Source organism: Taurulus bubalis (genome assembly GCF_910589615.1).
Source record: "Taurulus bubalis genome assembly, chromosome: 1".
Lineage (NCBI taxonomy): Eukaryota > Metazoa > Chordata > Actinopteri > Perciformes > Cottidae > Taurulus > Taurulus bubalis.
This window is the reverse complement of record NC_136589.1, coordinates 26,286,703-26,313,178: the sequence shown is the minus strand read 5'-3', so window position 1 is coordinate 26,313,178 and position 26,476 is coordinate 26,286,703. Positions and strand designations below refer to the sequence as shown.

The window sequence follows — 26,476 nt, the reverse complement described above, 5'->3', positions numbered from 1 at the left end:
AGGAGGAAGAGGAGGAGGAAGAGGAGGAGGAGGAAGAGGAGGAGGAGAAGACTTAAGTAGAGTATCAAGTAAAATGTTCTCAAAATTTAATTGTTTAATGATTATCTCTTAAAGTTGTCTGTCTATACAGAAGCAACTTCCATCAGGTGATTCAAGTCATTTTGAGGATTAATCCTATGCAGAAGCGTTACCATATTTCCCTCCTTAGCTCACGAGCAGCAGGACCCTTTCCCCAGATACAGTAACTAAGCCAGGGTCACATGTGAACCCTCTTGTGGGAAGACGCTTGTGTTTTGTCAGGGCTGGTTGTTTTTTACATAATATATTTGAACTACTACCCTTTGCAACCGTGTGTAGCGTATCTGTGTTGGTTTTTCTTGATAAAAAGCAGATACTAAAAAGGTGAAGTTACAGAAGGACATGGCTTGTTTTGTAACAACATGTGTGTCTGTGATACAATCAGATGTTAATGAACACATCATTACAACTCAATTTGATAGCAACAATCTTTCAAAATGATATTACAACATAAGAAAACATTTTAATATCTTGACAGAAATCCAAGGTATATTTCCAAATTCAGAATTACAATAAAAGCTGTTTCCCTCTTGGACAAAAGTTGACTGTTATTCAATTCCTAATTCATGTCAAGAACAGATAGACAGTCACATGTTTGATGAAGTAAGAATGTAATCAATGCTTTGCTCAAAATAGATTTGTGTTCTAAATCAAAGTTGTGTAACTCAGGAAAAGTTTGAACTTGTGCAACATTATCTGGTTATTGAACTCACCCGAAAAAGGTACTGATGCACGATACCTCAAACCTGGTCAACATATTTGTACATGTCTTTATATTTGAATTAGTGCAAGATTGATCTAAAAAAAACAAAAAAAACTGAGATGTTATTATGGTAATGTTTAAAGCCAGGAAAGGCTGTTTTTGGTTTAGTGTCCATCCTGCATGTGCCTCTAAAGTATTATTCCTTCTATTAGCTTTGAAACAACATAGGAAGCTGTGAGAAAGAAGCACCTGTTTGACCTCCACGCTGATATTTGCCAGTCACTCATTGGTCCAGGACAGGACAAAATGAGTATAAATACTAACAGTGCGGCAGCAGGCGAGTGTGGAAAGCATGAAGTTGTTCATTCTGGTGGCTCTGTTCGGGCTCTGCCTTGCCCAGCACAACCCCCACATCAAGCATGGCAGGACTGCCATTGTGCACCTGTTTGAGTGGCGCTGGGCAGACATCGCTGCAGAGTGTGAGCGCTTCTTAGGTCCTAATGGCTTTGGTGGAGTTCAGGTATGTATGACTGAACAAGGGATAGCCTCTAAGTCTAGAGAAGCAGGATAATCCCTGTTGTTTCTGTTTTGAAATAAGATGTCCATATTTAAGCTTGATGTTGAAGATACACTAAGTATATGGGGGGGCAGTAAAACTCACTGTTCAAAAATGATAGTCAGCATATAGATATTATTAATTTTGTCCTAAACTCTAAACCATAAAGCTGTAATTCCCAAACAGCTTATCTTATCACTTTAACCCCATCAGCTTGGAGCCTTTTTTTTTTTTTTTTACTGTTTTTTTTAGAAATGAGGAAGTGAGTTAAAAACAACTCAAACGCTTCTAGCTCATCATCCACAGGTCCGATCTAATACATTTAAATGGCTAAAGTACTGTAAACCCTTGTGAGAAGAAAAACGATGGACTATATTTAAAAAAAAAGATTGTTATATTTTTAGAATTACGTAAGCTCCTCTACATGACTGGGCGATTATAACGTTTCACTATTTAACTAATTTAGTACCCCTAACAATGGTGGATTTCGCTCAAAGTACCACGGCTGTAACCGTAGAGACTGTACGAAATAGGAGAGCACGGTTTGATCAGTATTGACGTCGTGAACCGCGAAAAAGCAACGGGCCTTTTTTTCCATTTTTCTTTCTGTGTTTCGAGGTCTTGTGATCTCATTGGCCCTCAGACTCATCTGAAAGCTCAGACTCATCTGAAACCTCACACAACGGTCATGGTGTGAGCAAGATTCAGGTCAAAGTTGCTAATTTTTCTATTTCTGAACCGAAAAACATGATTTTTGGACTGTAAAGACTTGGAAAAAATGTCATTGCTTGTGATAATTATTATTAAAGATTTGGATGCTTTAGGTCTTAATCTTTCTAAATAGATGCAGTATTACTCTGTGGCATGATGGGAAGGCACGGAAAATACAATTTAAAAAAACTCGGGGAGTGATCGAGGAGTCTTTTTTTTTTATCAGACTCTTGACTTTTGATCATATTTATGCAGAAAATAAATAATAAATATTAATTTTTGTAAAAAAAAAAAAAAAGTAAAAGCAAGGAGTTGCTGATTCTTTAGAGATCAAGGACAATAGGGGCTGGTATTCCTACCAAGGTCATATGAGCTGTAGAACACCAACATCAGCCCTAGGGTCCCCTGATCAGAGGACCCTAGATTTCAAGTTTATTACAAAGAAAGTATTCTACTTGCCTATGAAAATAGTTTATTTCAAACACAAAACTTTAATTTGGAAAAATATAGAAAATCAGCATTGGTGGGGAAGATGAAAGCTGATCTAGCCGGTCTCTGTCTCTTCTCTAATTTAAATCTAAAGAGGTACTTAAGTGATTTCGTATTGCACTTCCATAAAGTTGGAGTTTTTTAATGAATCAAGCTCTAAAATTACTGTGTCCCATGATGCACCTCTTTAGCGTCTTTTAATACCCCTGCCTAAAATAACCTTGATGATGTTCGAATTTTTTTATAGGCTCCTTTTAAGCTCGATAGACCCCATGGGTGTCGTTTTTCCTTCTGTCCCTCTTGTTTCTCATGTTCAAGTAGTCGTATGAACCCCAAATTAGTTATATTACTTAGTCATATAAGGAATGTTTTTAGAAATGTGGACGGTACACGAAAGGCACAGGAAGCGGATACGTGAGACCGAGAAGAAAAGAAAAAAAACTCTGGCTGACTTGTGATTTTTCAGGTACTAATAGGAGGTTTATGAGGATTTTATACTCCCACAAGCCCGTAGGGTTACGTGGATGTGTTTGTTAGTGAAATCCGACTTTGTAAGGGGTACTTATCACAAGTTTAGTGAAACGTTACGGTCGCCGCAGCAAGTTCATGGAGTTACGTATACTTAGACTTAACACTTACTTTATTTTTTGTTGAAACCATAGGTCTCACAAGGGTTACAGTATTGTAGCACTTTAAATTAAGTTAATAAACGTTGTGGTTGCGGAGATAATTAAGTTAACGTTTTTTTTAAAAAGACTTCTTTTTTTTTTTTTTTAGAGGCGAAACGTGGGGCTGCTCTTAAAAGGTTAATAACTGTATAGTACAATATTTAGAACACTCTATAGTTAAAGACAGTAATTACTGTCATGTGTTTTCTCCATGTTGCTCAGATTTCCCCTCCAAATGAGCACATTGTACTGAATAGTCCCTGGAGGCCCTGGTGGCAGAGATACCAACCAGTCGGCTACAACCTGTGCTCCAGATCAGGCAATGAGAGCGAGCTGAGAGACATGATCATCAGATGCAACAACGTTGGGGTAAAGAGTGATTTAGTGAAAGACATTTGGAACAATGTTCTCGTGGGTTTGAAAGCACCTCGTAAATCTACAGCCTTGTACAACACAACAAATTCTTACCAGATACAGATACTTTATGCAGCATTATCAAACTGTTTAGTAACAACGGGCAGTTGGAATTCTAGAATATAAAACATTTTTAAACAAAGAGCAACACTAATAAATGAATGCCTCTGTCTTCACGCTTTATTTTAGACATTTAACCAGTGCTAGTTCGTACATATTGTTATGCTTGTTCCTGGACTGCCAACATAGTAATAAACCAATAGTGAGCAGCGCAGCTTTGACATATTTCTGTTCCCTGAGAATGAACTCAATGTATTGAAAGACAAAGTGAAAGTTAAGAGATAGAAGGGAGGTGTTGATATGTTTAGTTGCACCTGCAATCCTATATTCTTCCACCCCAGGTCAATATCTATGTGGACGCTGTCATCAACCACATGTGCGGTGCCGGCGCTGGAGAGGGAACCCACTCTTCATGTGGAAGCTGGTTCAGTGCTGGCAGGAAAGACTTCCCCAGTATCCCCTTTTCCCAGTCTGACTTCAATGACCAAAAATGCAGGACTGGCAGTGGCGATATTGAGAACTATGGCGATGCCAATCAGGTAATGAATGACACTCAGAAACAATGTAACAGCCTCATTGGCAGCTTGTTACATTTCACAGCACTTTTCACCCCATCAAAGGATACATACAAGGGACTGTTAAGTCAAAAGCCTCCACATTGACTTGTTGTTGGACTTGGAGAAGTTTTAAAACAAGAATAAAGAATAAATAAATTGCAATGTAAATGCTTATTTGCTGGTACAGGTGCGTGACTGTCGTCTGGTTAGTCTATTGGACCTCGCCTTGGAGAAAGATTATGTCAGGAGCAAAGTGGCCGACTTCATGAACAAGCTGATTGACATGGGTGTGGCAGGATTCAGAGTGGATGCCTGCAAGCACATGTGGCCAGGTGACCTGTCTGCTGTCTACGGTCGTCTGCACAACCTCAACACCAAGTGGTTCTCTGGTGGCTCCAGACCCTTCATCTTCCAGGAGGTAAGTTAAATGGACCATCAACCCCAACAACTTCCATTTTACTGTAGCATTATGAACATATACTGTAGATGCAGATATCATCATGTTGAGTGGTTTCAGCTCACCTCAGTTTTTGATAGTTGTGTGCTTTCATGGTATAATTATAAAAAATCAAAGGCTGGATGAATTTATATTAACTTGAAAAACATGGCACCAGCAAACATAATTAGCTGCCAATATATAACTTATTTGCATTCAAATAAATAGTTGACTGCTGAAATCCACATAACATGGTGTTATTTGATTAGTACTAACTGCCCCCACATGACCAATATGTATCACTGGTAGTGCAAAACAGCAGTCGACAGAGCCGTGGGAAAATAAGCGCAGAAGTTAAGATGACGAACAAAAACACATGCATACTGGGAGCAGATGTTTATATCCAAGAATACATAACTAGCTGACAAGCGCCTGCATCTAATATAGTATAAAAGGATAAAGCAGAATGTGCTAAACCCAGTTAACAAAATTAGCTACAAAACCAGCCTATGATCTAAAAAAATAAGTGTGCTCTGTCTTCACTAACAACATAAACACACAGCAGTTTCTTGTTACTGCTGAGTACCAAAACATTTTTTAATTACATTTTGTCAATATATAAATCACTGATACGGTGCAGTTCATCTTACTGTTTTGATTTCCCCATAGGTTATTGATTTGGGAGGTGAGCCCATCACGTCTAGAGAGTACTTCCATCTGGGAAGAGTGACTGAGTTCAAATATGGTGCCAAACTGGGAACTATCTTCAGAAAGTGGAATGGCGAGAAGCTGTCTTACACCAAGTACGTTTGTTACTGTTAGCGTGCCTCAAACCACTTATCAAAGTAATATATTAGAATATGTATTTAACCATGAAATAGCTACACATGTATGGATTGGACAGATGTTTTCTTACTTACTAATTGTGTTTCAAGAGACAAAACCATTTTTCATTCATAGAACCGGAATGAAAGACTTTATATATTTTGTCCAAACTTGGGTGTTTTAGAGGTGAACGCCTCATTAGTATCATTGCATTCTTGAGTGCAGGAACTGGGGAGAGGGATGGGGTTTCATGCCCAACGGCAATGCTCTCGTCTTCGTTGACAACCATGACAACCAGAGAGGCCATGGTGCTGGTGGTGCAGCCATCGTTACCTTCTGGGACTCCAGGCTCCACAAGATGGCTGTCAGCTACATGCTGGCCCACCCTTACGGTGTAACCAGGGTGATGTCTAGCTTCCGCTGGAACCGCCACATTGTCAATGGAAAGGTAGATTAGAAGAGTATTTTAACTAGGAAAAATGATTAAATGTGATACATAGTGTAAATATGTTTTCTTAAACTCATTGATCTGTCTTTACTTTGTAGGATCAGAATGACTGGATGGGCCCTCCCAGCCATGGTGATGGATCCACCAAGTCTGTCCCCATCAACGCTGACCAGACTTGTGGAGATGGTTGGGTGTGTGAGCACAGATGGCGTCAGATCAAGTGAGTATTTAGAAAGCTAGACAGGGAACTGTTGAATACACACAGAACACAAGTCACTTCTGCTTGATCATATGGAACGATTAAGTTATATGTTATGATTGGATTTATCCATATCGCTCCTTTAGGAACATGGTTATTTTCCGCAATGTGGTCAATGGACAGCCTCATTCCAACTGGTGGGACAACGAGAGAAACCAGGTTGCCTTTGGACGTGGTAATCGTGGTTTCATCGTCTTCAACAATGATGACTGGTAAGCATTATTTGCTAAGCACTCTTATTTAGCACTGACAAAATACTAATTCCCCACTTCAGAATCAGTGCTAGCCATATTAAACAAATGTATACGATTGGATACGATAAAATGAAATATAACTGTCATGAATAATCAACCATCAGTAACAACAGTTCATTGGAATTGTATGTCTTTTAATGTCCTGTTGGCTTTAAAATCCCAATGCTTATCCTACTTAAAATTGGCCAACCAACTAGGTGAACATAACAATTACAACTAAATAATATAACACAAATTGTTTGGTTTCTTCCATCACATAAAACTGCCTCTCTTTCTAAGTCATGTTCTATTGGCTTACACTTCCTGTTTGCATCCAGTTTTAATAGAAAATACAGCAAGATAAGGCGGTAAGATCCTCTCAGTTTCATTGTGATGGTTTTAAAAACATGTACCTCGTCTTCACCTTCAGGGAGCTGGATGTGACCCTGAACACTGGCATGCCTGGTGGCACCTACTGTGATGTCATTTCTGGTCAGAAGGAGGGAAGCAGGTGCACGGGGAAGCAGATCCATGTTGGCGGTGATGGAAGCGCTCACTTCAAGATCAGCAACAGAGATGAGGACCCCTTTGTTGCTATTCATGCTGACTCCAAGCTGTAAAAATAGTCATGTACAACGTAAAAATCTGATTATAATATAACTCTAAATCTTTTGCCATAGATTTTTAGTTCATGACACTTGCTGATGGATAGATGCATTTCAAGTCTAAAGTTGTGTCTGGACCACAGCAAAGCAGGTGCCATACAAAAATGAATAAGCATGACAGTGTTTCAGCTGGTACTGTCTTTGCAATCAATAATCTGATTCACTTTCTCAATTAATTTAGGGGGAGCTCTAAAATATTGCAATTTGTGTTGCTACTGCTATTTTTCTGCGGCCCATTTTTATTTTCCTGTACATGTGTTTCAATCCTATTTGCGTAGGGTGTTGACACAGTCTGAAGCATATGTTATGATAGAAGCGCAGTGTGTGGTCGAGGAAGAGACAGTGAGTGATGGTGGATGACCTCAGAGCAGACAGCTGTAGGCTTTCAAAGCAAAGAAGAAATTAAAATGTACAATTTAAAATAGTAAATGCACAGAGTATGTTTCAGTTTGACCATGAATAAACACGGCAGCGCCTCAAGACCCAAGTCAAGATGTCATGTCTGTTCATAACTGTCATGGGGTGCAACCTAGGTCTGGTCTGTTAAACAAAGTAGCAAAAATAATTGCCTTACCACTGTGCGTTGGAAATAGGCCATTGATAGAGTAATCCCAAAACATTTAGGATTGAAAACAGCATGATTATATTGTTGAACTTATTAAATTAAAGCAGTCCTCAATTATTTGATTAAGATATCTTTACCATGTCATATGATATTCTACTTCAGTACAATTTAAGACATTACTGGGACCATTGTAGTAAGTTGGAGATGAACATTGAATACTGCTGCGGGAAAAAAAAAAAAAATTCAGCAGCTGCCATCGACGCAAATTCACACCAAGAAAGGTTAAATATAAAAACCTGATCAAATTTAAAAGGCCTGTTGTGCAATCAACAATTGTATCAGCAACATTATCACTGACCTCATTTGCCAAATTAAAAGGGCAACATACATGAATCACCCATATGCAAGAAATCTGTCCATCTGTTTGTCAAATCTGCTCAGATCAGGCACAGAGAACTTTCTGATGATTCGGTTTGACAATCACTGTTGAAAAGTTGCGTCTCTCAAACTTCAGTATCTTCAAGCCCTTGCGTGGACAACTGTTATGCTGCCATCTTTATATGTAAAAGGCTGTCAGAAACTTTGAACACTGACAGGTTAAAAAAAGATACAGCATAAACTCTAATAATGACCAGAACAGTCACACTGACAGTAAATTGAAATATGGGAATACTTTGTCACACAAACTGTTCTGGTCTAGTAAACTGTCTGTTGATATAGGCTATGATGACAAAGAAATGGCTAAATTATTGAATAATCAGGTTTTTCAAAAGCTGTTTATTCAAACATTTAAAGTGAGTGTCCTGAATAAGACCTGTGATGCCTGTAAATGTTCTTCCTGCATTGTGTACTTCTCCTTCACTGGGACGACTCTTTGCCATCACACTGCAGCCATCTGCAGTTTGACCTGAGGGCAACGCTGCCAGTGTTGGGACTATGGGGGGCCCATAAGCGAACTCTCCATCCTAACTTCCTCCCTCTATCTGCCCATCTCCCTACCATCGCCCTCACTTTCTCCCTGTCTCCACATTCCCAGCCCACCTGCTGAGTCCCCGTTGTCAGCAGCTCTAAACCAGTGACACTGGAGTGCCAGCCACCAGTGGTGAGACAGCAAAGGTGATGCCTGCCGGGATATTCAGCTATTCTCGATTGTCATGCCAACGTGACCTATGAGCAAAGCAAAGGTGGTAAATTCTTTACTGCCTCATAGAAAGGGTAAGGCGAGGCGATGAAAGAAAAATAGTCTGAGGAACGACACACCTGCATTCCCCTCACTGCTGTCTCATACGTTTCCTCTAAAGGTTTAAATTGCTCTTTAATTTAATTTTACAGCACTGCACGGCAGGTGATGAATCTTTGCTCGCAAAGATGTGTGAGCATGAATGTCAAAGTGACAGAGAGTGCAGGAGAAGGATGGAAGGAGACCTTAACGTTGGACTAGGTTCAGCATATTGCGACTGTTAAATTATTGACCTTCTCGCCATCTTTTGGTCCGGCTGCTGTGAGGGCCTGTACCTTCCGATTAGCTGCAGAGATGTCAGTGTAGCAGACCAGGGTCTTGGGTCCTGTCATCCTCACTGATGCTTTGTGACATGGCTGTCTACGGTGTCCCCATCCTGTTTCATATTTCATATGGTGCACCAGACCTGCCTGTCACATCACCCAAGGAGAAAGACAGTCATCAACTTAAATACGAAGCAACTGAGTTTTGGGATGTATTCAGCTGTCTCTCACACTGCTCCGAGAAAGCCAAACAAACTGTGAAGGTGAGGTTCATAAAGTCTCTGATAAAGACAAGGAATAGGGGCTTTTCAACTTTGTCAAATAGGCTATAATAAATTATAACATTCATTTTCAATCCTTAATAGTTATATTGCTGTGGGAACATTGGTTTCGGATGGTTGTCTGATTGGTGCTGACGTGTTTGTGATTGCAGTAATCATGAACTGAACATGCCATGACTCCAATAAGCAATGTGGTAACCTGGGTAACATTCAGCTTCATATCACATGGGGGCAGTATTGACGCAAGAACTATGAAACAGAAGCTTTTCCTAAAGAGATTTAAAAAGGTCCATGAGACATTTTGCTTGAAATTCAATGCAGAATTATTCAAGATGCGAAAATAATTCATGATTGATGGTTGATTGAGCATGAATTATATATATATATATATATATATATATATATATATATATATATATATATATATATATATATTTATATATATATATATATATATATATATATATATATATGTGTATATATATATATATATATATATATATATATATATATATATATATATATATTGTCAATGACAGTGTAAAAGAAGTGAATGATGTATGATTGTATTGCTCATACAAACTTAATGCATGCAAAACTGCATACTGTTCCGCTGTCAGTGTTTACTCCTGATACAGACCCAGCCTTCCTCGTCCGCTAATGGGAGCAGTCCATTGTTTCTTTGAAGGATATTAACATAACATTTTTCAAATAATCATTCTGACAAAAGTGCAGAAAGGTATTGATCCCAAGCTCTCAACAGGAATCTGAATCCATTTTCTGGTCACAGGCGAGTTCTAGCTTCCTCGCCCTATAGCTGTCACTCCATATCTCCATGTGTCGTAGCCCTTTCAAAATGGCAACATGCTGGCAAACTTGTAGAAATAAGCCTGTTCATCTTGACTGAGTATTATACATACTGTTGTATAGCTGGTGAGCATTGTTTTAGCCTGTTTGTATTGTTTTTATTGTATTTTAAATATTTTCATACTGCCCTTTTGGCCAGGTATCTAAAAAAAGGTATTTAAATGTCAATGACATGAATTTGACCTGTTTATATGAAGGAAACTGAAATTAAACGAGGACATGATCACTAGTATGGATGCAAAATTAGGATATGATGAGCCGTAAGAAACATATTTTCAATAAGTGACAGTTGGTCAATAATAAACTGTGTATCATGCCCCAAATGACATGTAATCAGCACATTCCCAAAGAAACTGGAGTATCATACATGTTACACTGAACTGAACACCTCTCCATTTTTTACAATCGCATAGCATTTAATACAATAAATTCTAATAATTTAGACAAATGACTAGAATATGTTTAGAAATAGAATTATTTTGAACATTATTTTTTACTTTCCAATGTAATCAAATAGAAAATAGCACGACATTCTAATGATACATTAGTACATTGGTCTGTGTCACACTTACCCTTTCCCAACACCTTTGCTGTCCTTGCAGTGAGCTTATTCATACCCCCCACCAACAGATTATACAGCAGCACACCGAGCAACGTGAAGGTTGGCCTTTTGTGTCCTCATACATTTCTCTGCTTAAGTCTTTAATGATATCATGTCCTGGCTAAGTCATCTTTTCTAGCACACCCCACAAGGTGGCCACTATTTAGTCTATGGTGTGAGTGTGTTTTTGTGTGTGGTCTGTACCCCAGGCTTCCCAAATTTAAAGTGTGACAAGTCCTACTTAGCCTTAAATCTTATACCCAGACTCTAATATGAAATTAAAATACCACTATGTGATATGAGCGCCCAGCACAACTTTGAAATTGATAATTGAGACAAACTCATTCAGTCGCGCCTCATTTAATGTAATGAGCAAAGTGAGCTGTTCAATTTGCATACTGATAAGATGCCTCCATTAGGATACATAGTCCCCTCTCATAGATATTCACTGTGGATATTACATCTAATCAGAGCACGGATTTACTTTACAAACACACTCTGAGGAGTGCAAACTGAAGCTTTCAATTACGCCATTGCCAGGTCTTAATCACCTCAAAGACAAAGTGGGCAGTGGGTCAACAGCTTCCTGTCCACATTTAGTCTTGGGAAATTTCTTCCTAAAGGAAATCCTGTCTATTTCAGCAACATTTATATTTCATATGTTGGCTTTGGGATCTTATGTGATGACCCCTTTCAGCTGTTGCCCTTGTGCTTTCTTTATTGTTCCCTGTTATTGCAGTGGAAGTCCCCCATTGCCAATGTTTGCTCCCTTAAATTCTCTCCCCGTTCCAGCAGATTTCCAATTGCACAGGTGCTCTGCCTGGGTGTTTGTATTGCACATGGGAGTAAAGCAGAGACCAAAACAGTGATGGCAGCAGAGCTGGCTGGTCTAAATCACATGTTTGTGCAGAGGCTACAAGCACCGCTGGAAGAATTGGACTAGGTACGCAACCCACGGCCCGGTTACAGAGCCGACAGGCCTGTGGAGAAAGACTTTTTGAAAGCGAGCAGATGGTGACATGAATAGTGCAGCAGGTCCCGTCCTGGGCAACACATAACATTAAAGTTGCATGGCTTGGTTTAGACGGGTATGATAAAATCTGTTTCGTGACCCAGGTAGCCCAGTGCTCTGCTACTGTATTCCCAGTTTAATTTATACAAACACAAAGTGTAGCTGTTTTCTGTTCAAGCCATTTGGAAATGATGAACCTTAAATCAATTCGTATATTCCCTGACCAGATATTTAACAGCAAGTGTCTGTGCAACCCGCCCACCACGACTATATACACTGCATATGTTCACTGAACAAGTTTAATGGCTGAGAGAAAAATGTGCCACCTGTCAACAGTAGCTCAGAGAATGTTAGTGATAATTTAAATATTATGTGTTTAAAAAGGATAACAAATGAATATCAGATAGAACAGTGTTTATGACAAAAATAATATTGACACTGCAGTTAGCAAAATAATAATATTACACATGTTGTACTGGCATACATTGCAAATGTGTGTTATAAAACATGTTTTGTTGTTGTCAATAATATAAATGTGTATAGCAGGTTCAGCCAAGATAGATGGCTGTTTGGTCTAATTTTTTAATACAGAAATGACAATGTCTCTGAATCAAGTTCCACCATGAGGTTAAAAACAAAGAGTAATCCATGACTAAATACCTGCATTAAATAATGACATTCCCATCAGCCTCAGCTTTACTTTGTGTTTATCTTCATATGAACTGTACAGATATGACAGTGATATCCTCTCATCTAACTATCGGCTCAAAGGCAAATAAATGTTCTTACACTCTACTTCTCCTTTTGTTTATAATTTACTCTGCCACCCCATGTCCTCCTCAACTTCTATGTGCAGGTTGTAGCAAGTTGGGTCCATTGGTTAACACATTTGTTATGACTGCTATATACTGTAAGACTGTACTTTGTTTCCTGTATGCTTGCCATGAAAATTGAATTAGCATGCTTCCCTGCCATCATAGTTCATTATAGGTTGTTGATGCACCACCCCCAAACAATGACCAAACTATGGGCTGCAAAAATGTAAACCCAAGGGAAAATGTCACATTTCCAAGGGATATTAATGCGCTTTTCTGGATTTTAATCTGCATAGAGGAAAAACAACAACAGGCAACCGGCCTCTCCAAGGTGAAACACAAGTGTTATTTTATTTATACCCTACCCATCTCCCACCATCCCCTCCTTCTTTGTCTCCTCTCCCTGGGGAGCCAGACCGCTGTGCCCCAGAAAGCTGACATGACCAGGCTAAGGGGAGCGGGAGCAAGCGGGGAGATAGGCAGCTTCATGGTCACCCAGACAGAGGCGCCACTGAACACATGAAGGAATTCTCCTCCTCTGCACCAACACTCACTTTCTCCAAGCACTCGCTTGACCTTCAGAGACAGCAAGAGGGTTTGGTGGGTGAGTACCGACTGTGGCTAAAGCCGTTTTTTAATTTGTGTATATGTCCATGATTATGGTGATTGAAAGGGCCAGGATCTTAAATTCAGGTTCTTCTGATTGCGCTTTAAAAAGTGAAGATAAAAAAAAATGTTGTTTTTAAATTGATGTTGTTCAAAATATATATTACGGAATAAGTATTTTCCTCCCTTCCTTCTGTGAGTCGCTAACCATTCTGCCGAAGAGTGATTGGCCGAGAGCAAGATTGACAGCTGTCCTTCATACTAACCCTGTTAGGTCAATGCACCCTGACAGCTAGCTGACACCCCAATTTCCGGATGAGCTGCCTGCTGTGCGCTGTCGTTTAAGACATCTTCTTCACCACCCTCCCCATTCCTCCTGCTTAATTTCTTTCCATCACTTGTCATCTGATTATGCGGTTGTTCACTTTGTTGTGTCAGCAGATGAAGAGGGGGTTAATGACTGGGGGCTGAGAGTGCCTCGGTGCACCCCCGCCTTGCAGGACATGTAACTTCAGAGTAGCTAATGGATTAAATGAAGAGGGATGGAGATAGTAGTACATGTCTTTGCATGTGTGAAAGCCATTTGAAGGTTCTTCAAACTGTTGACATGCATGTTTTCTGTATCTTCTTTCCTTCATACTAAAGATGTAATTAATGTGAATGTGAAATATTACAAATCCAATATTATGATATGCCTTGACCATGCATAGTAACGCCCCTTTACCTCACTCAGATGCCAACCTAACCACAATAACACTACTTTCGGAAACACTACAGTTGTAATTTAAAAAATGTGAAAGGCTCTCGTTCCCTATGTAGATGTGAGGGGCTCCTTCTAAGATAGCGGAAATACAATGACTGTTAGTTTCAGGTGATTATACATTAATATATATATTTTTATTAATATTACATTCTATTTACAAATGAATCACCCGCAAGGCCACACACACACTGTACCTTTAAGAAACAGGAATAATGTCTCAGACAGCTTTAGTTGCAAAGTAGCTTATGTGCCAACATGCCAGGGTCTTAAAGGTATTTCAGAGATGGTCCTGTGATCCTCAGAATACATTTTTTTTTATGTTTTTATTAATTCTATAAATACAATAAAATAATATAAATATTAGTGCCCTTTTCAAGATGACCATACAATGAAAAGATGAACATTGTTAAAAAAAAAAGTCAACACCTTGAGCTCAATAAACCTGCAAAAGCTAAGGCTATGGTCACCATTTTCAGGGTGGCAACTGGGAACAATACACTTGGCTTACGGGCTCAGTGCGACACAAGAGGCAGTGCTTGTTGTTCTGGACCAAATAGGATGCTTGGAATTGGAAAGGCTACAACAATCTTAGCGGTTTAACTAAGGCTGCATACAAACACCAAAACACAGCAGGTCATCTTTAGGCGATTACCATGACAACTTTTTGGAGACACAAGGATTGAGCTACAGCTGGACGAAGAGCGAAATGGCAATGCACAACGAAAAGATGACCATGACATGAGCTACTACTACTAATATGATTCAGACTTGCTCTACCATCTGTTCACTTCCAAAGTGTTCTTCGCTTTGAAACAGACAGTGGCGTAAAAGAGAGATATATCAAATTTGAGGATGCTGCAGGAAACAAATGGGCGGAGGACATAACAGCCCTGGCCCTTGGGTTCTTGGAGGCATATGGATGCATGGAAAAACTTGTATCTCAATGCTATGACGGCGCTACCATTATGGCCTCTGGGTTGAATGGTGTCCAAGCCAAGGCAAAGGAAAAGATCCCAAAGGCCCTCTTCATAGACTGTTTTGCACATGCCTTCAATATGGTTTTATCTCAAGGTGGAGCAAGAATTGGAGAACGCAAAATGGTCACGTTGATTCCTTTCCCTTCTGGACCCCCAACAGTTCACCAGCTTTAAGATGACATTCTACACAAATGATATAAAAAAGATCATGTCATAATGGCACATACAATATATCGCCACGGGTAACAAAGACTCTCACAATATTCAATTTATTTAAACACCCATGACTGACTGCCCAAATGATTTATGGCCAAACAAGTTTAATGAGTAAATATGCCGTTACCTGCTGCTTCAACTGCAGTAAAAGTACAGCATGTGTGATTGGCTGATTGGCTCATCTATATTAAAATGTCATTATGAAGACGATATCAGACCAAATGCATTGGTTTACACAATTATGTTATTCTGCTGGAATTTTCACTCCCACTGCAAACCATGATAACAGATTCAGTAAAAGTAGTAATACTGGGATACACTGATCATAGTTAGTGCATGTGGCCCTAGTGACAGGTAATGGAACCCTTCTCACATCTCAATAAGCCCTTATATCATCCATGATTTAATGAGACAGCAAAACAGCCTTTTCCCAACCCGAGATCTGATTATTAACATGCCACCCTGAACATGCAAACACTTTTGGGTCCTCCTTGTCTTCCCGGGAATGAATTTAGTTCATGCTGTATAATTAGAGTCGGTATGGGGTCCATATGGTTTCAGCAGGGATGGGTAGGAGCGGAGAAAAGAAGACAGGAAGGGGGTAATGCACCTTTTTAATGAGATGTAAGTCTCTGTGGCACACCTGCACTCTAGCAATCTGTGAGGATTGCTCACTAGAGCCTAGAGAGGTATAAGACCTGAGTAAAGTGCAATAGAAGAGTCTTAGAGTGCCTTAAATGTGGAAAACTGTATTAAATGCATTAGCCTGGCTGATTAGGACAAGTGCAGACCTGCTTGATGTTTACCTATGTAAACTCCACTGTCGACTCCACTCCTCCGCGACCTTCACTGGTTACCGGTGGTCGCCCGCATCCGCTTCAAAACATTGGTACTTGCGTACCGTGCTACGAACAGATCGGGTCCAATCTACATCCAGGACATGGTAAAACCGTACACCCCAGCTCGTCCGCTCTGCTCGGCTTCTGCCAATCGGCTTGTAGCTCCGTCACTGCGAGCTAAACACTCAACAAAGTCACGACTGTCGCAAACTAAAAACATCTTTTTCGACTACACCTTTGAATAAAGAAGGTAGCCCCGTAGTAGCACTTTAGTAGCACTTAGACGGCATTTACTAATGGCACTTTGTAGTTTAACTTTATTGAAATTGTACTTTCTTGATTCTTGTTGTTCTGAGTTTGTACTCATGGTGGAATTGCACTTATTGTAAGTCGCTTTGGATAAAAGCGTCAGCTAAATGCAATGTAATGTAATGTAATGTTGTCAATGAGCAACACAGCTAATCAGATATTCCTTGGAAATCTTTTTAGCCTTTGTTTGATGGTCATCTGGCTCTCTGTAGGTTTCCGTACACATTGGATATAACCCTGAGTGGTATTGTGACTCAAAGCCTCAATGACTCAGTCTATGTCATCTCTTTCTCTCTGTGGCAGCTAGTTGGGCATTTGCCCACCACATGGCTGACGCCGAGCGATTCATTTGCATCTTGGCATAGCTGTTTTTGTATTGTCTGTTTCACATGACAATGATGTGATTTTGAGAATGAGACATTGATGATGATAGCTGGGTTTAACGGTTAGATGGAAATTGAATCTGCCCAGCAAATGTTAATTAAGTCATCTATGTCTCATCATAGATACTAATGCATTCAATCGGCAGATACAAGCACACACACAGCACCGCATTGTATCTATAGTTGTTTTGACCTTGACGTCTTGAAAGAAAAAGATCAAAGTTCCTATGTGGTATCATGGCCATCAGTGCACAATGCATTAGTACCATGTATTGCCATCCAACACAGCTCTATGATTTCATGTTGCAGACTGACTGGGCTAAATTATTGTGGTTTGACTGGGAAATAGCTGCTCAAGGACAAACTAAAACAAACGGCGTGTTATCCTGAGCCAGAGGGGGGCCGAGACGACTGGTCTTTCACGAGAAGACCACACTAAGACCTCTAGGGGCCTATTAGGGGCTACAGATTGTAGGGCCTTGTCATGCTTTTACTCTTTTTATGCCTCTCAGTTATCTTTTAAATAATACATCTCTGTTTAAGCAGAGTCCTGCTTTTTTAAACGCAGCACCTGGCACACTTTGGTATTCCGCAGTTTGCTCCATCCCGGGGCACAGATTTTTTTTCTAAAGCTTTGTGAGGGGGCTTTGGCTCGGAGATGTGAGGGGAGAATATGACTGAACTGAGAGCTGCTGCATGACAATGATGCTCGTTGGAGGAATGGCTGGTTTGTATTGTGTAGTAGCTGCAACGCACAATGCATAAAGAAATAGGAGAGACGAGGATAGAGCAATAAAAGCACAGAAATCTAACAACCATGATTCAATGAGGATTCCTGCCATTCTAATTATGGTCAACATGAATATTACCAAAATACACACTTGAAAAACGCTGGCTTAAATATTTAGTAATATGAGTTATACATGTTGTTGTCGTTATTGCTCCTTTTAGTTATTTTACTATTTATATCTCAATGTACTGAATATTACCAAAATCAGGAGAACAAGGGCTTATATATAAGTGTGTGTGTGTGTGTGTGTGTGTGTGTGTGTGTGTGTGTGTGTGTGTGTGTGTGTGTGTGTGTGTGTGTGTGCTTTTTCAGAATTCGGTTTCCAGTATATGTGCAAGATTGCAATTCATTGCACAATCATTTGCATTTCTTATTTGTGTGCATTCGTGGTGGAGTATTTTTCAATTTGAAGTTTGTTACTTGTTGCATTTCTTGGTTCAAATGTGTGGGGCTAATGAGGCCTCTCAAAGGCCTATTAGAGAAAGTGTTCTGCCCACTCTGATCTGGATGGTTAGCACTCTTTCCCCAATGGACCTTTGATTCTGACCCAGTTTGTAGAAGAAGCATAATGAGCTGAATGCTACTGGGTTATTCTCTCATTAGTTCTGACCAGTGCTCAACAGTATTCTGTCGTCCTCTGTAAGTATTCCTCTCTTTAAGTATTCTATATGTGTTTGCAGCAAACTTACCACTTCTAAGGTGATACCACAATTTCCAAGATAAATCTGTAATTTGAATCAAGGTAACGTTCCATTTAATTTTGTGCGGCTGTGGCTCAGAGATAAAGTGGCTTGTCCACCAAACAGAAAATTGATGGTTCGATTCCCGTTCTTCATGTTGAAGGGTCCTTGAGCAACATTCTGCACCCCAAATTGCTCCTGAAAGCTGCGCCATCGGTGTGTGAATGTGTTTAGATCCTGATGGGCAGGTGACACCTTGCATCTGTGTATAAATGTTGACATGTGCGCTTTGAGTGGTCTGAAGACTAGAAAGACGCTATATAAATGCAGGTTCATTTACCATGTGGCCACCTGTCAATGGGATCATATTCCCTTTCCACATGTGTCTGGTTGTCTGCCAGAATAGTTGTGTTTGCCAGAGTTTCTATCCAGTTTTAAATCACGTTTAAACACTTTCTAGATCTTGATCGTTTTTAACTAATACATTTAACCTGGATAAAGGATTTTGGAGTTTTCAGAGAAAAAAGTTGAGCAAACGTAGTCATAATCTTCAGAAGCTGACTTTAAGGATGTTAATGGTGGTTGAGACAGCAATTGTCACTATCCCACACTACTTCACAACATCATCAAACTCTTTTTTTTGTTGTCACAAAAGGCACCCCCTAAAGGCAGAAAATGGCATATTGTGCATTTAAAGCTACAGTTTGTAACTTCAAAACCGCAAACTGTGGGTGATTGCCGCTTGTCAGGTTTGTTGTTGGTCTGTGGGGAAAATTTGTAAAACTGCAATTAGTGTCTTCACCTTTGGTAATGTGCAGTTTTGGGCAGTAACTTGTTACTCAACTGACATCACCAAGTTGTTTGACAGAAAGCCTATCTTACAGAATGAGGATGTGGAGTTAGATAATGTGGGTTTAGGATTCAAAGGGAATGTATTACAAGAAGTTCCAGCCTCACCTACACCAACTTCAGCTAATTTTTTTAATGGCTGGAGTACTTCTTTTTTCACCACGTGTATCCACATACAAGGATGAAAACCATCATAACAATTTACTGAAAAGTTTACAGATGATAAGTGATTGTAATTTGCTGGAAGATGCCTGTTTGACTAATGTGCACAACTAATCACAAACTCTGACAGTAACTTTCACATTGAAGCAAACAGTAGGGGGTTCATCCAAAAGATCTGAAAACTTGCATTTTTCTGCAGTCTAATTCTGAGAATCGAAAAGAAAGTTCTACATTTCTTCCTGCCAGGGAGGCCCACAGCATTGCTACAGAATGATTGGTTATCAAATGCATGTCTTCTCAATCACCAAGATTACCAAGGCCACACAATTTGGGGGCATCTCACTCTGCAGTGGAACAAAACTCCTGAGATGGGCCTTGGATGAGAATAGAGGCAATTAAACAGCGTTTTACAGTCATTCCATCTCACACTGCTGGAACCTGAGGAATATGTTCCCTCAGACTTCAGAGTAATGACAGGCTGTAGACTCATGGGCACTCAGGTCAACATCAAATACGGAGAAGGTACCCTACAGGGTTTGTGGCTAGTGGAATAAATCCGGTTTGTTGAAATACAAGGCTGGTTGTCGAAAACCAAAAGGAACTCAAATATGGACTGCCGAAACTTGTTCTCTGTTGTTTTGCTCAAGGCACTTGATGATGCGTATGACAGGATAGATAGTTGGGCACAAATCAGCTGGGATTTGGCAAACTTTTGCTTTTGTACTCCTAACCACCCTTCTTTACTCAGTGAAGTTTCCCCCAAACTCAACACCAGCAGATGTCACCAGAAGCAAAAGTCTTTACACAGAAGGAGCTCCAGATGGAAAATTAGTTTAGAAGGAAGTTGTTTGGAAAAAAGATGCCTTGATTGGACAATTAAATCATATTATTTAACATGAAAAAAAGATTACAAACATTATATGACACATAATTACAATACTTTGTTTTAGGTCTATAAAGAAAGTTATAGAGAAAGAAAAAGCAGAAAGTTTTACTCTATTACGAGTTTGTACATACACACAAGCATACATATGAGACTGTGCACACACATCTTCCCAATGAGGAGATTGTATTTCTAAGCTGGAAAAGCCATTCTGAAACCTGCTCAGTGCAAAAGCAAACATCAATAATAAAAGGTATTAAGATTTGTAATCAAGGACTTATTTAACATGGTCATTGGTGGAGTCAAAAGCAGAGAACCACATGAATAAATTCTCAATGACCATTATTCTGCATCCTTTATTAGCAGTGTGATGTATCGCAGTCACCTACAGATTCACTCCAGGTATTCTGGGGAGGTAGCATCACTGATTTTCAAAGCGCCTCTGTCAGACAAATGTTTAGCATATTCAACATCCCAAGATCAATATGTTGTCCGGGAATAGCGTCTCTCACGCTCCACAATTAATTCACTGATGTCGACCTCTGGCTTGAGTTTTAGTGAAGCCAACATCATCCGCCTGCTGATGGGACAAAGAGGGACATAAAGCGAACGACCTGTTTTAATACTCCTCATCAAAGCCCACAATAAAAGATCAAATGGGGCAGGAACAACCAGGATCTCTCACAATGACCTTAAAGTAAGATGCTAAATGTCGTGTTGGTTGTGACAAAGGTCAGCTAGCTATTGATGTTTCTACTGCAAGTCTTAGCAACATTCCTGTCATGCTTTGATGGGTGGCTATTTAGTTATAAAAGCATACCATACCATTGCAAGGGAATATTTAAACAGGATATTAAGGGTGGACTGCATGTAAAAAATACATGGATTTTGACTGGCCAATCAAAAGTGCATTATCGCATATTTTATTCCGCCAAATACGATTTAAAAATGTGGTTGACAATTTTTACAAGCAAGAATAGATCCAGATCTTCTCAAAAAGAAAATGAACCAAACAATATAAGACAATATACATCAGAGGTACTCATTACAAGATTGGAAGCATTTGTGTTGCCTCCACGTGGCTCGCAGCTCAGAGCACAAACAGCGCTAACACAGCAATAGTGTTTACCTGAGGAGGAATCGGAGGGTGGCTGTTACGCTTCTGCAACAACACCGGTATCAGCTGTAGCTGCTGTAGGAGAACAATGCAGAGCGGCCGCCATGAGCTAGCTAGTGGGGCCCGCTCACATGCACAAACATGCAATACAAGCACGCACGGCCAGTACGGCTTTGTCAACAAAGCTAGGAGAAGCTCGGATTACAACACACACAGAGGAAGAGCGACTACATCCTCTGCTCAGGCAGTCATGTCTACACTGTATCTATATACATAGAAAATAGTTGTTTGCTGCTATATTAATACTCTGAAAATAAATATAAAAACACATTTATGTTTAGAAAAGCATACATTTCAGAGATGCTCCAGGGTTCAGTTGCAAAATAAGCATGACAGTGAATCATGCTTTGTTGTTTTTTGCAATCGATTATAATAACAACGCAATAAAGTGCTTTTATGATATGTAAATCCCATCCTAAAAAATCACATTCCTGCCACTTTGATATCAAAGAAAAGTTGGACTCACCCACCATTACATACCATCATCAGAGCTACCAACTCTCACGGTTTCGCCGTGTGACACACGCTTTTGCATGTTTTCACACGCACTCACGCCACACAACCAATTTCTCACGGCAAAAAAAAAATTCTGATTTTGGGCCGAGGCGCGTTCGTTCCTTTTCAAACTCCCCGACGATAGATGGCGCTAAGGAGCGCATCTGTAAACCTATTCGCTGCATAGACATCCTATTTACCCCAAAGAGGCCCGAAGTTAGCAACAGAAGAAGATTTTCAAACAGACACAACCGCGGGAGAAACTCAGGAGGAGCAAAGACTAAGGCAGACCTGGGCATCTTACGGCCCGCGGCTCTCCCAGTCCACGTGAGGTCAATCAAAAATGAAAAATAAATAAATAAGGTGCACGCCATGAATGCAATACAAACGGCACTGCTTTTACTTTGAAGGCGATTGATTTATGTGTGTGCGCGCGCGCTTATGCAGCCGCACTAAAGCCTAGTTCATGGTTCTCCGTCGCAGTCGTTGAGCATTCGAAGTTCTGCGTCGAGGGAACGTGTTGCCTGCAATTAACCGCCATGCCGCCAGGGGTGTGGCTGTGTGGTTTCAGGGGTTTTATAGGGGCTGAATCCTTTTTCTTCCGGTCACAGTAAACAGTAAACAATGGCGTCCAAGTTGGAGCGGCTGCATTTGGAGTTGGAGCTCATCAATATTGAAGAGCAAATGCTTATATTGCAAATGTTGAAGTGCAGGCGACAGAGAAGACGTTTGCGGAGGTGGTCTGTACGACCACTAAACCGGTCGAGGCTGGGAAAAAGCAACTGCCGGAAATTACGTTCTGAGCGGACCAATCACAGCGCTTGCGGTCCGCGTCGACGCGACGCGTAGTTAGGATTTTTTGGAGGTGCGCGTCAGGCTACGGCGTAGGGGTCTGCGTCGATGGCGTAGCTACGGCCTAGGTATGCCGTCGACCTGACGGAGAAGAATAGATTAGGCTTTAGGGCAGTGTTGCCAACTTGGAGACTGAAGTGAAAGCGTATTGTTATGCAGTTTCTGTCGCGAGACCCCCGCCTCCCAAGGAGCCTCGCGCTGCAGTCTCCGCCTCCAGATTGAAAATTAATCGCGCAAAGCCGCCGCGGATCTGACCTGCGGTCTGATCCACTATGGTAGAGCACTTTAAGTCAGGATCTTCACTCTTCTCTCAAAGAGGAGAACATTCCTCACATGAGGAAAGATGCTCAGAAGATGTTGGTTCTCTTTGGATCTACCTACATGAGAACAAACATTCTAGTGATGAAGTTCAACAGATCAGATCCTCTCTCACTGATACCTGTCAACTGTCCTTCACATCTCCACCTCATTCAACCAGACGTCATGCTCTTGTTCAAGCAACACAGACTGGACTAAGTAAGAACAACTGAACTGGAAATCATCAAAAGCACGTATTGCTTTTGTTTAAAGTTAATAAATTGCTGGTCTTTAACATACATATTTAAGGTACGATTTACATTTTTTTTTACTTATTTTCATAGCCTTATTGTAACATGTATTCTTACCAGTAGCAGCTCAAAACAATATAATTTACAGTTTTTTAATAAAGTAATAACATTCATATTGAGTTAATTGAATTAAGTTCAGACTATTGGTTCGGCCCTCCACAACGGTCCAAATTTCTCATGTGACCCCTTGGGAAAATGAATTGCCCACTCCTGGACTAAGGTATGTTAATGACATGTGGTTCCCAAGCGCTCTTTGGTGACATGGTTGATTACATTACTGTCATCTGTCCATCATCGTATAAAGCCCGCCCTGACAATTTGATTGATCCGAACAATTTCTGATTTTGGATCATTTCTCCCCAACGGAGCAGTGCCAGACCGAACTTCCAGACCTCAAATGTTGTGGGCGGGGCTAAGTTCGGCTGGTACCAGGCTACATCTTTAGCATACCACCCAAAAATCCACTAGAATGCATGAAATAACATCTACTTAAACCAAAATGTCCTGGGGGTGGACCATCAGCTATGTATTTGCTTCACAGAATGTAACCAATGTTGTCCATCTTCAGTAGGCCGCCCCGATCAACTTTAGGCCCCACAAACCACCAAAATGCAGGGTACAACATGGGTACATCATGGGTACAACGCCAAACTAATTCAAATTTCCTGATATTTGAGCCACCAACGTGTGTCGCTGCGTGCGCGGCAAAATCTTGGTCACCCCCGACAAAATCTCACTCCAAGGTTTTTTGAAAAGTTGGCAGGTCTGCATCATAATGTTTCCCAGACATTTTCACAAATTAGTTTGTGCTCCATTTGTAATTACAATATTTCCAGTGCCACGTTGACAGCTGAATATAAGACTTCCTGTTGATGTAATCACAAGTCCGACTTGTTGCACAGTTTTTTGCTCTAATGTTATCAAATGAATGATTCCTTCATTGTCACTTCTGTTTCATGAGGAATTGTTTTTTCCAAATCTTCCTTTTTGTCCCATCTGGCTGGATCTTTTGTGTGTAGGGAAAATTAATGCACATTCTCTGAACACATCTCTTTCTACAGAATCAGCCGTTGTTAGACAAGTCAAACCTCTACACCTTATCATATTGTATCTTCTATGTGGGCATCCAAGGGGGCACGTTTGCTGCGTTTTTCTTTTGCAACTGCATTCAAATCTTTTTTTATTAGCTTGCGTGGCCCACAGGTTTTTCTGCAAATCGTCAGTTGGCATGATGCTGTCAATATCAGTGTTTGTTTTGAAGCTGAAATCGTGGTTTTTCTGAATTTTAATTTTGATTGTTGCGTTCCATGATAAACCAAATGTACACATTTTTGAATGTTTTCATAAAATCAGTGGTAACTAAATAGTGTAACAATATAATGACAAATAAGTAGTCGATAATAAACATGGGGTGTGATTATAATACGACAAAAAAATGGTATTTTCCTTTAACACTTGAGAATAAGACCCTTGAGTAGTAAACCCATCCTGATCACCACCTCTAGTCACAAAGGATCTGGGGATTAGCTTCTAGAGAGAACTAGGCATATTAGATGAGTGCTATATTTATATACTGTGATCGGGTGAAGGAAATGATGGATGGACTAATACCTGCCAGCGTCTTCCTCCTCTCCTGGCTCAGGCTTTATTGAGGTCTTTAGATTCACTTATCTGCAGGCCCCCAGGTTATCTCTCTCTATTCCTTCAATGACAAGTGCCACCTCAGAGAAGCCCTGCAGTCGCTCTTTTCCCTAAACAAAGGAATTCACACTCCTGCTATATCTGTCTTTCATGATTCAGAACAAGCATAAAGTGGATGTTTTGCCCACTTTCACAACCAGCGGATTCATTTTGTTGTATTAAGGAGTTGGCTAATTGATCACAAATTGCAATGTAACCTAGTTGTTAACACTTTGTTGATTAAACCTCCTAAACAGGGATGTTTCGCAAGTAGGAAACTCATTGCATTTTGCGAGAGCCTGTTGAAAACTTCACTCTTGTTTCGACCATATGACTGATTATCATTTTCATTTTTAGTTTTCTTATCTAGTTCTGCACATTGGACCACAACCAAATGAGCAGCAATACCTTTGCATGGGTTTGAACATCTGTGTTTGATGATTGTCAATATTGTGCCAGTTGTCCTTGTTTTCTGCTGCCAGCGCAAACACACAAACGGTGGAAACTGAGGTGGCAATTCAGTTCCGTTTGATTTGAGTTTATCCTTTTGACCAGGCTGTATTCAAACAAATGGTGTAATCTCACTGACTGGCATCTGTAAGGGGTGACCCAACACAGTTACTGGTGCTTACATTCCAGCTGTACTTCAGATAGAATTTGTGTTTTGTTTTGAGGAGCCTATTTTTGTGTTCTCTATTTGAGGAAGTTGAGAGACATACACATTTTGCAAACCAAATTTGTAAATCCATATTAATTTTACAAGCACATATCTGTAAAATATCTGTCTTTGCATGACATTCTCAATTGTATTAAGGGCTTTTAGTCTCTATTTGTATCTAAAAACCTCCGAAGTAACACCCACAGTTTTCTTGGTCATCTTATTCAGTCAGATGTTAGCCACAGAGGGGATGCTTATCTACCTCCCCTCCCACTGCCCCGAGGGAAAGTAGCTCCACTCTTCCCCATATGACGGTGGATGGTGTCATTATCCAGGATCAAGTCCAGATCCCCAGTACCCTCACCACCACCAGGCATGACTCGATTGAGTATTGACAGCATGGACTGCTGTCTCTCCTCAAACCAACTGGTAAGTACCATCTGGTGATAAATCAGTTAATATGACCCAGCATGCAACACACATACACTAGGATATAAACTCAGTTCATATCAATTTAACCAGTAAAAATGTAAATAAAATGCTGTCTTTTCTAATAATTAGTGTGGGCGTACAGAGAAATAGTGTACTGCTGTGTGGGTTATACAGATTAAATGCAAACAGAGGGCCATTTATATGGGCAGATATTGTAACATAACATGTAAGCTTGCATACTACAACTAAGCCTTCCATTCCAGTAGCAGTGACATTTATATAAGAATCCATGTCAAGAAGTTGCTGAAAAGTTTGCCAGACAGTTGGCAAGTGTGACACTTTGCGAAGACAGGAACACCATGATGTCACCT

General features: G+C 40.3%; 1 protein-coding gene across 1 annotated transcript; it reads left to right on the top strand.

The window, feature by feature from the left end:
• Positions 1-1,133: 1,133 nt before the first annotated feature.
• LOC306742009 (alpha-amylase-like) lies at positions 1,134-7,509 on the top strand (the record flags this gene model as incomplete). The annotated part of the gene is made up of 9 exons (XM_079224350.1): positions 1,134-1,301; positions 3,428-3,574; positions 4,021-4,218; positions 4,424-4,654; positions 5,342-5,475; positions 5,723-5,945; positions 6,044-6,165; positions 6,291-6,416; positions 6,868-7,509. 9 exons carry the CDS (start codon positions 1,134-1,136, stop codon positions 7,055-7,057), a joined length of 1,539 nt encoding a protein of 512 aa, XP_079080476.1. The 3' UTR covers positions 7,058-7,509.
• Positions 7,510-26,476: the final 18,967 nt, after the last annotated feature.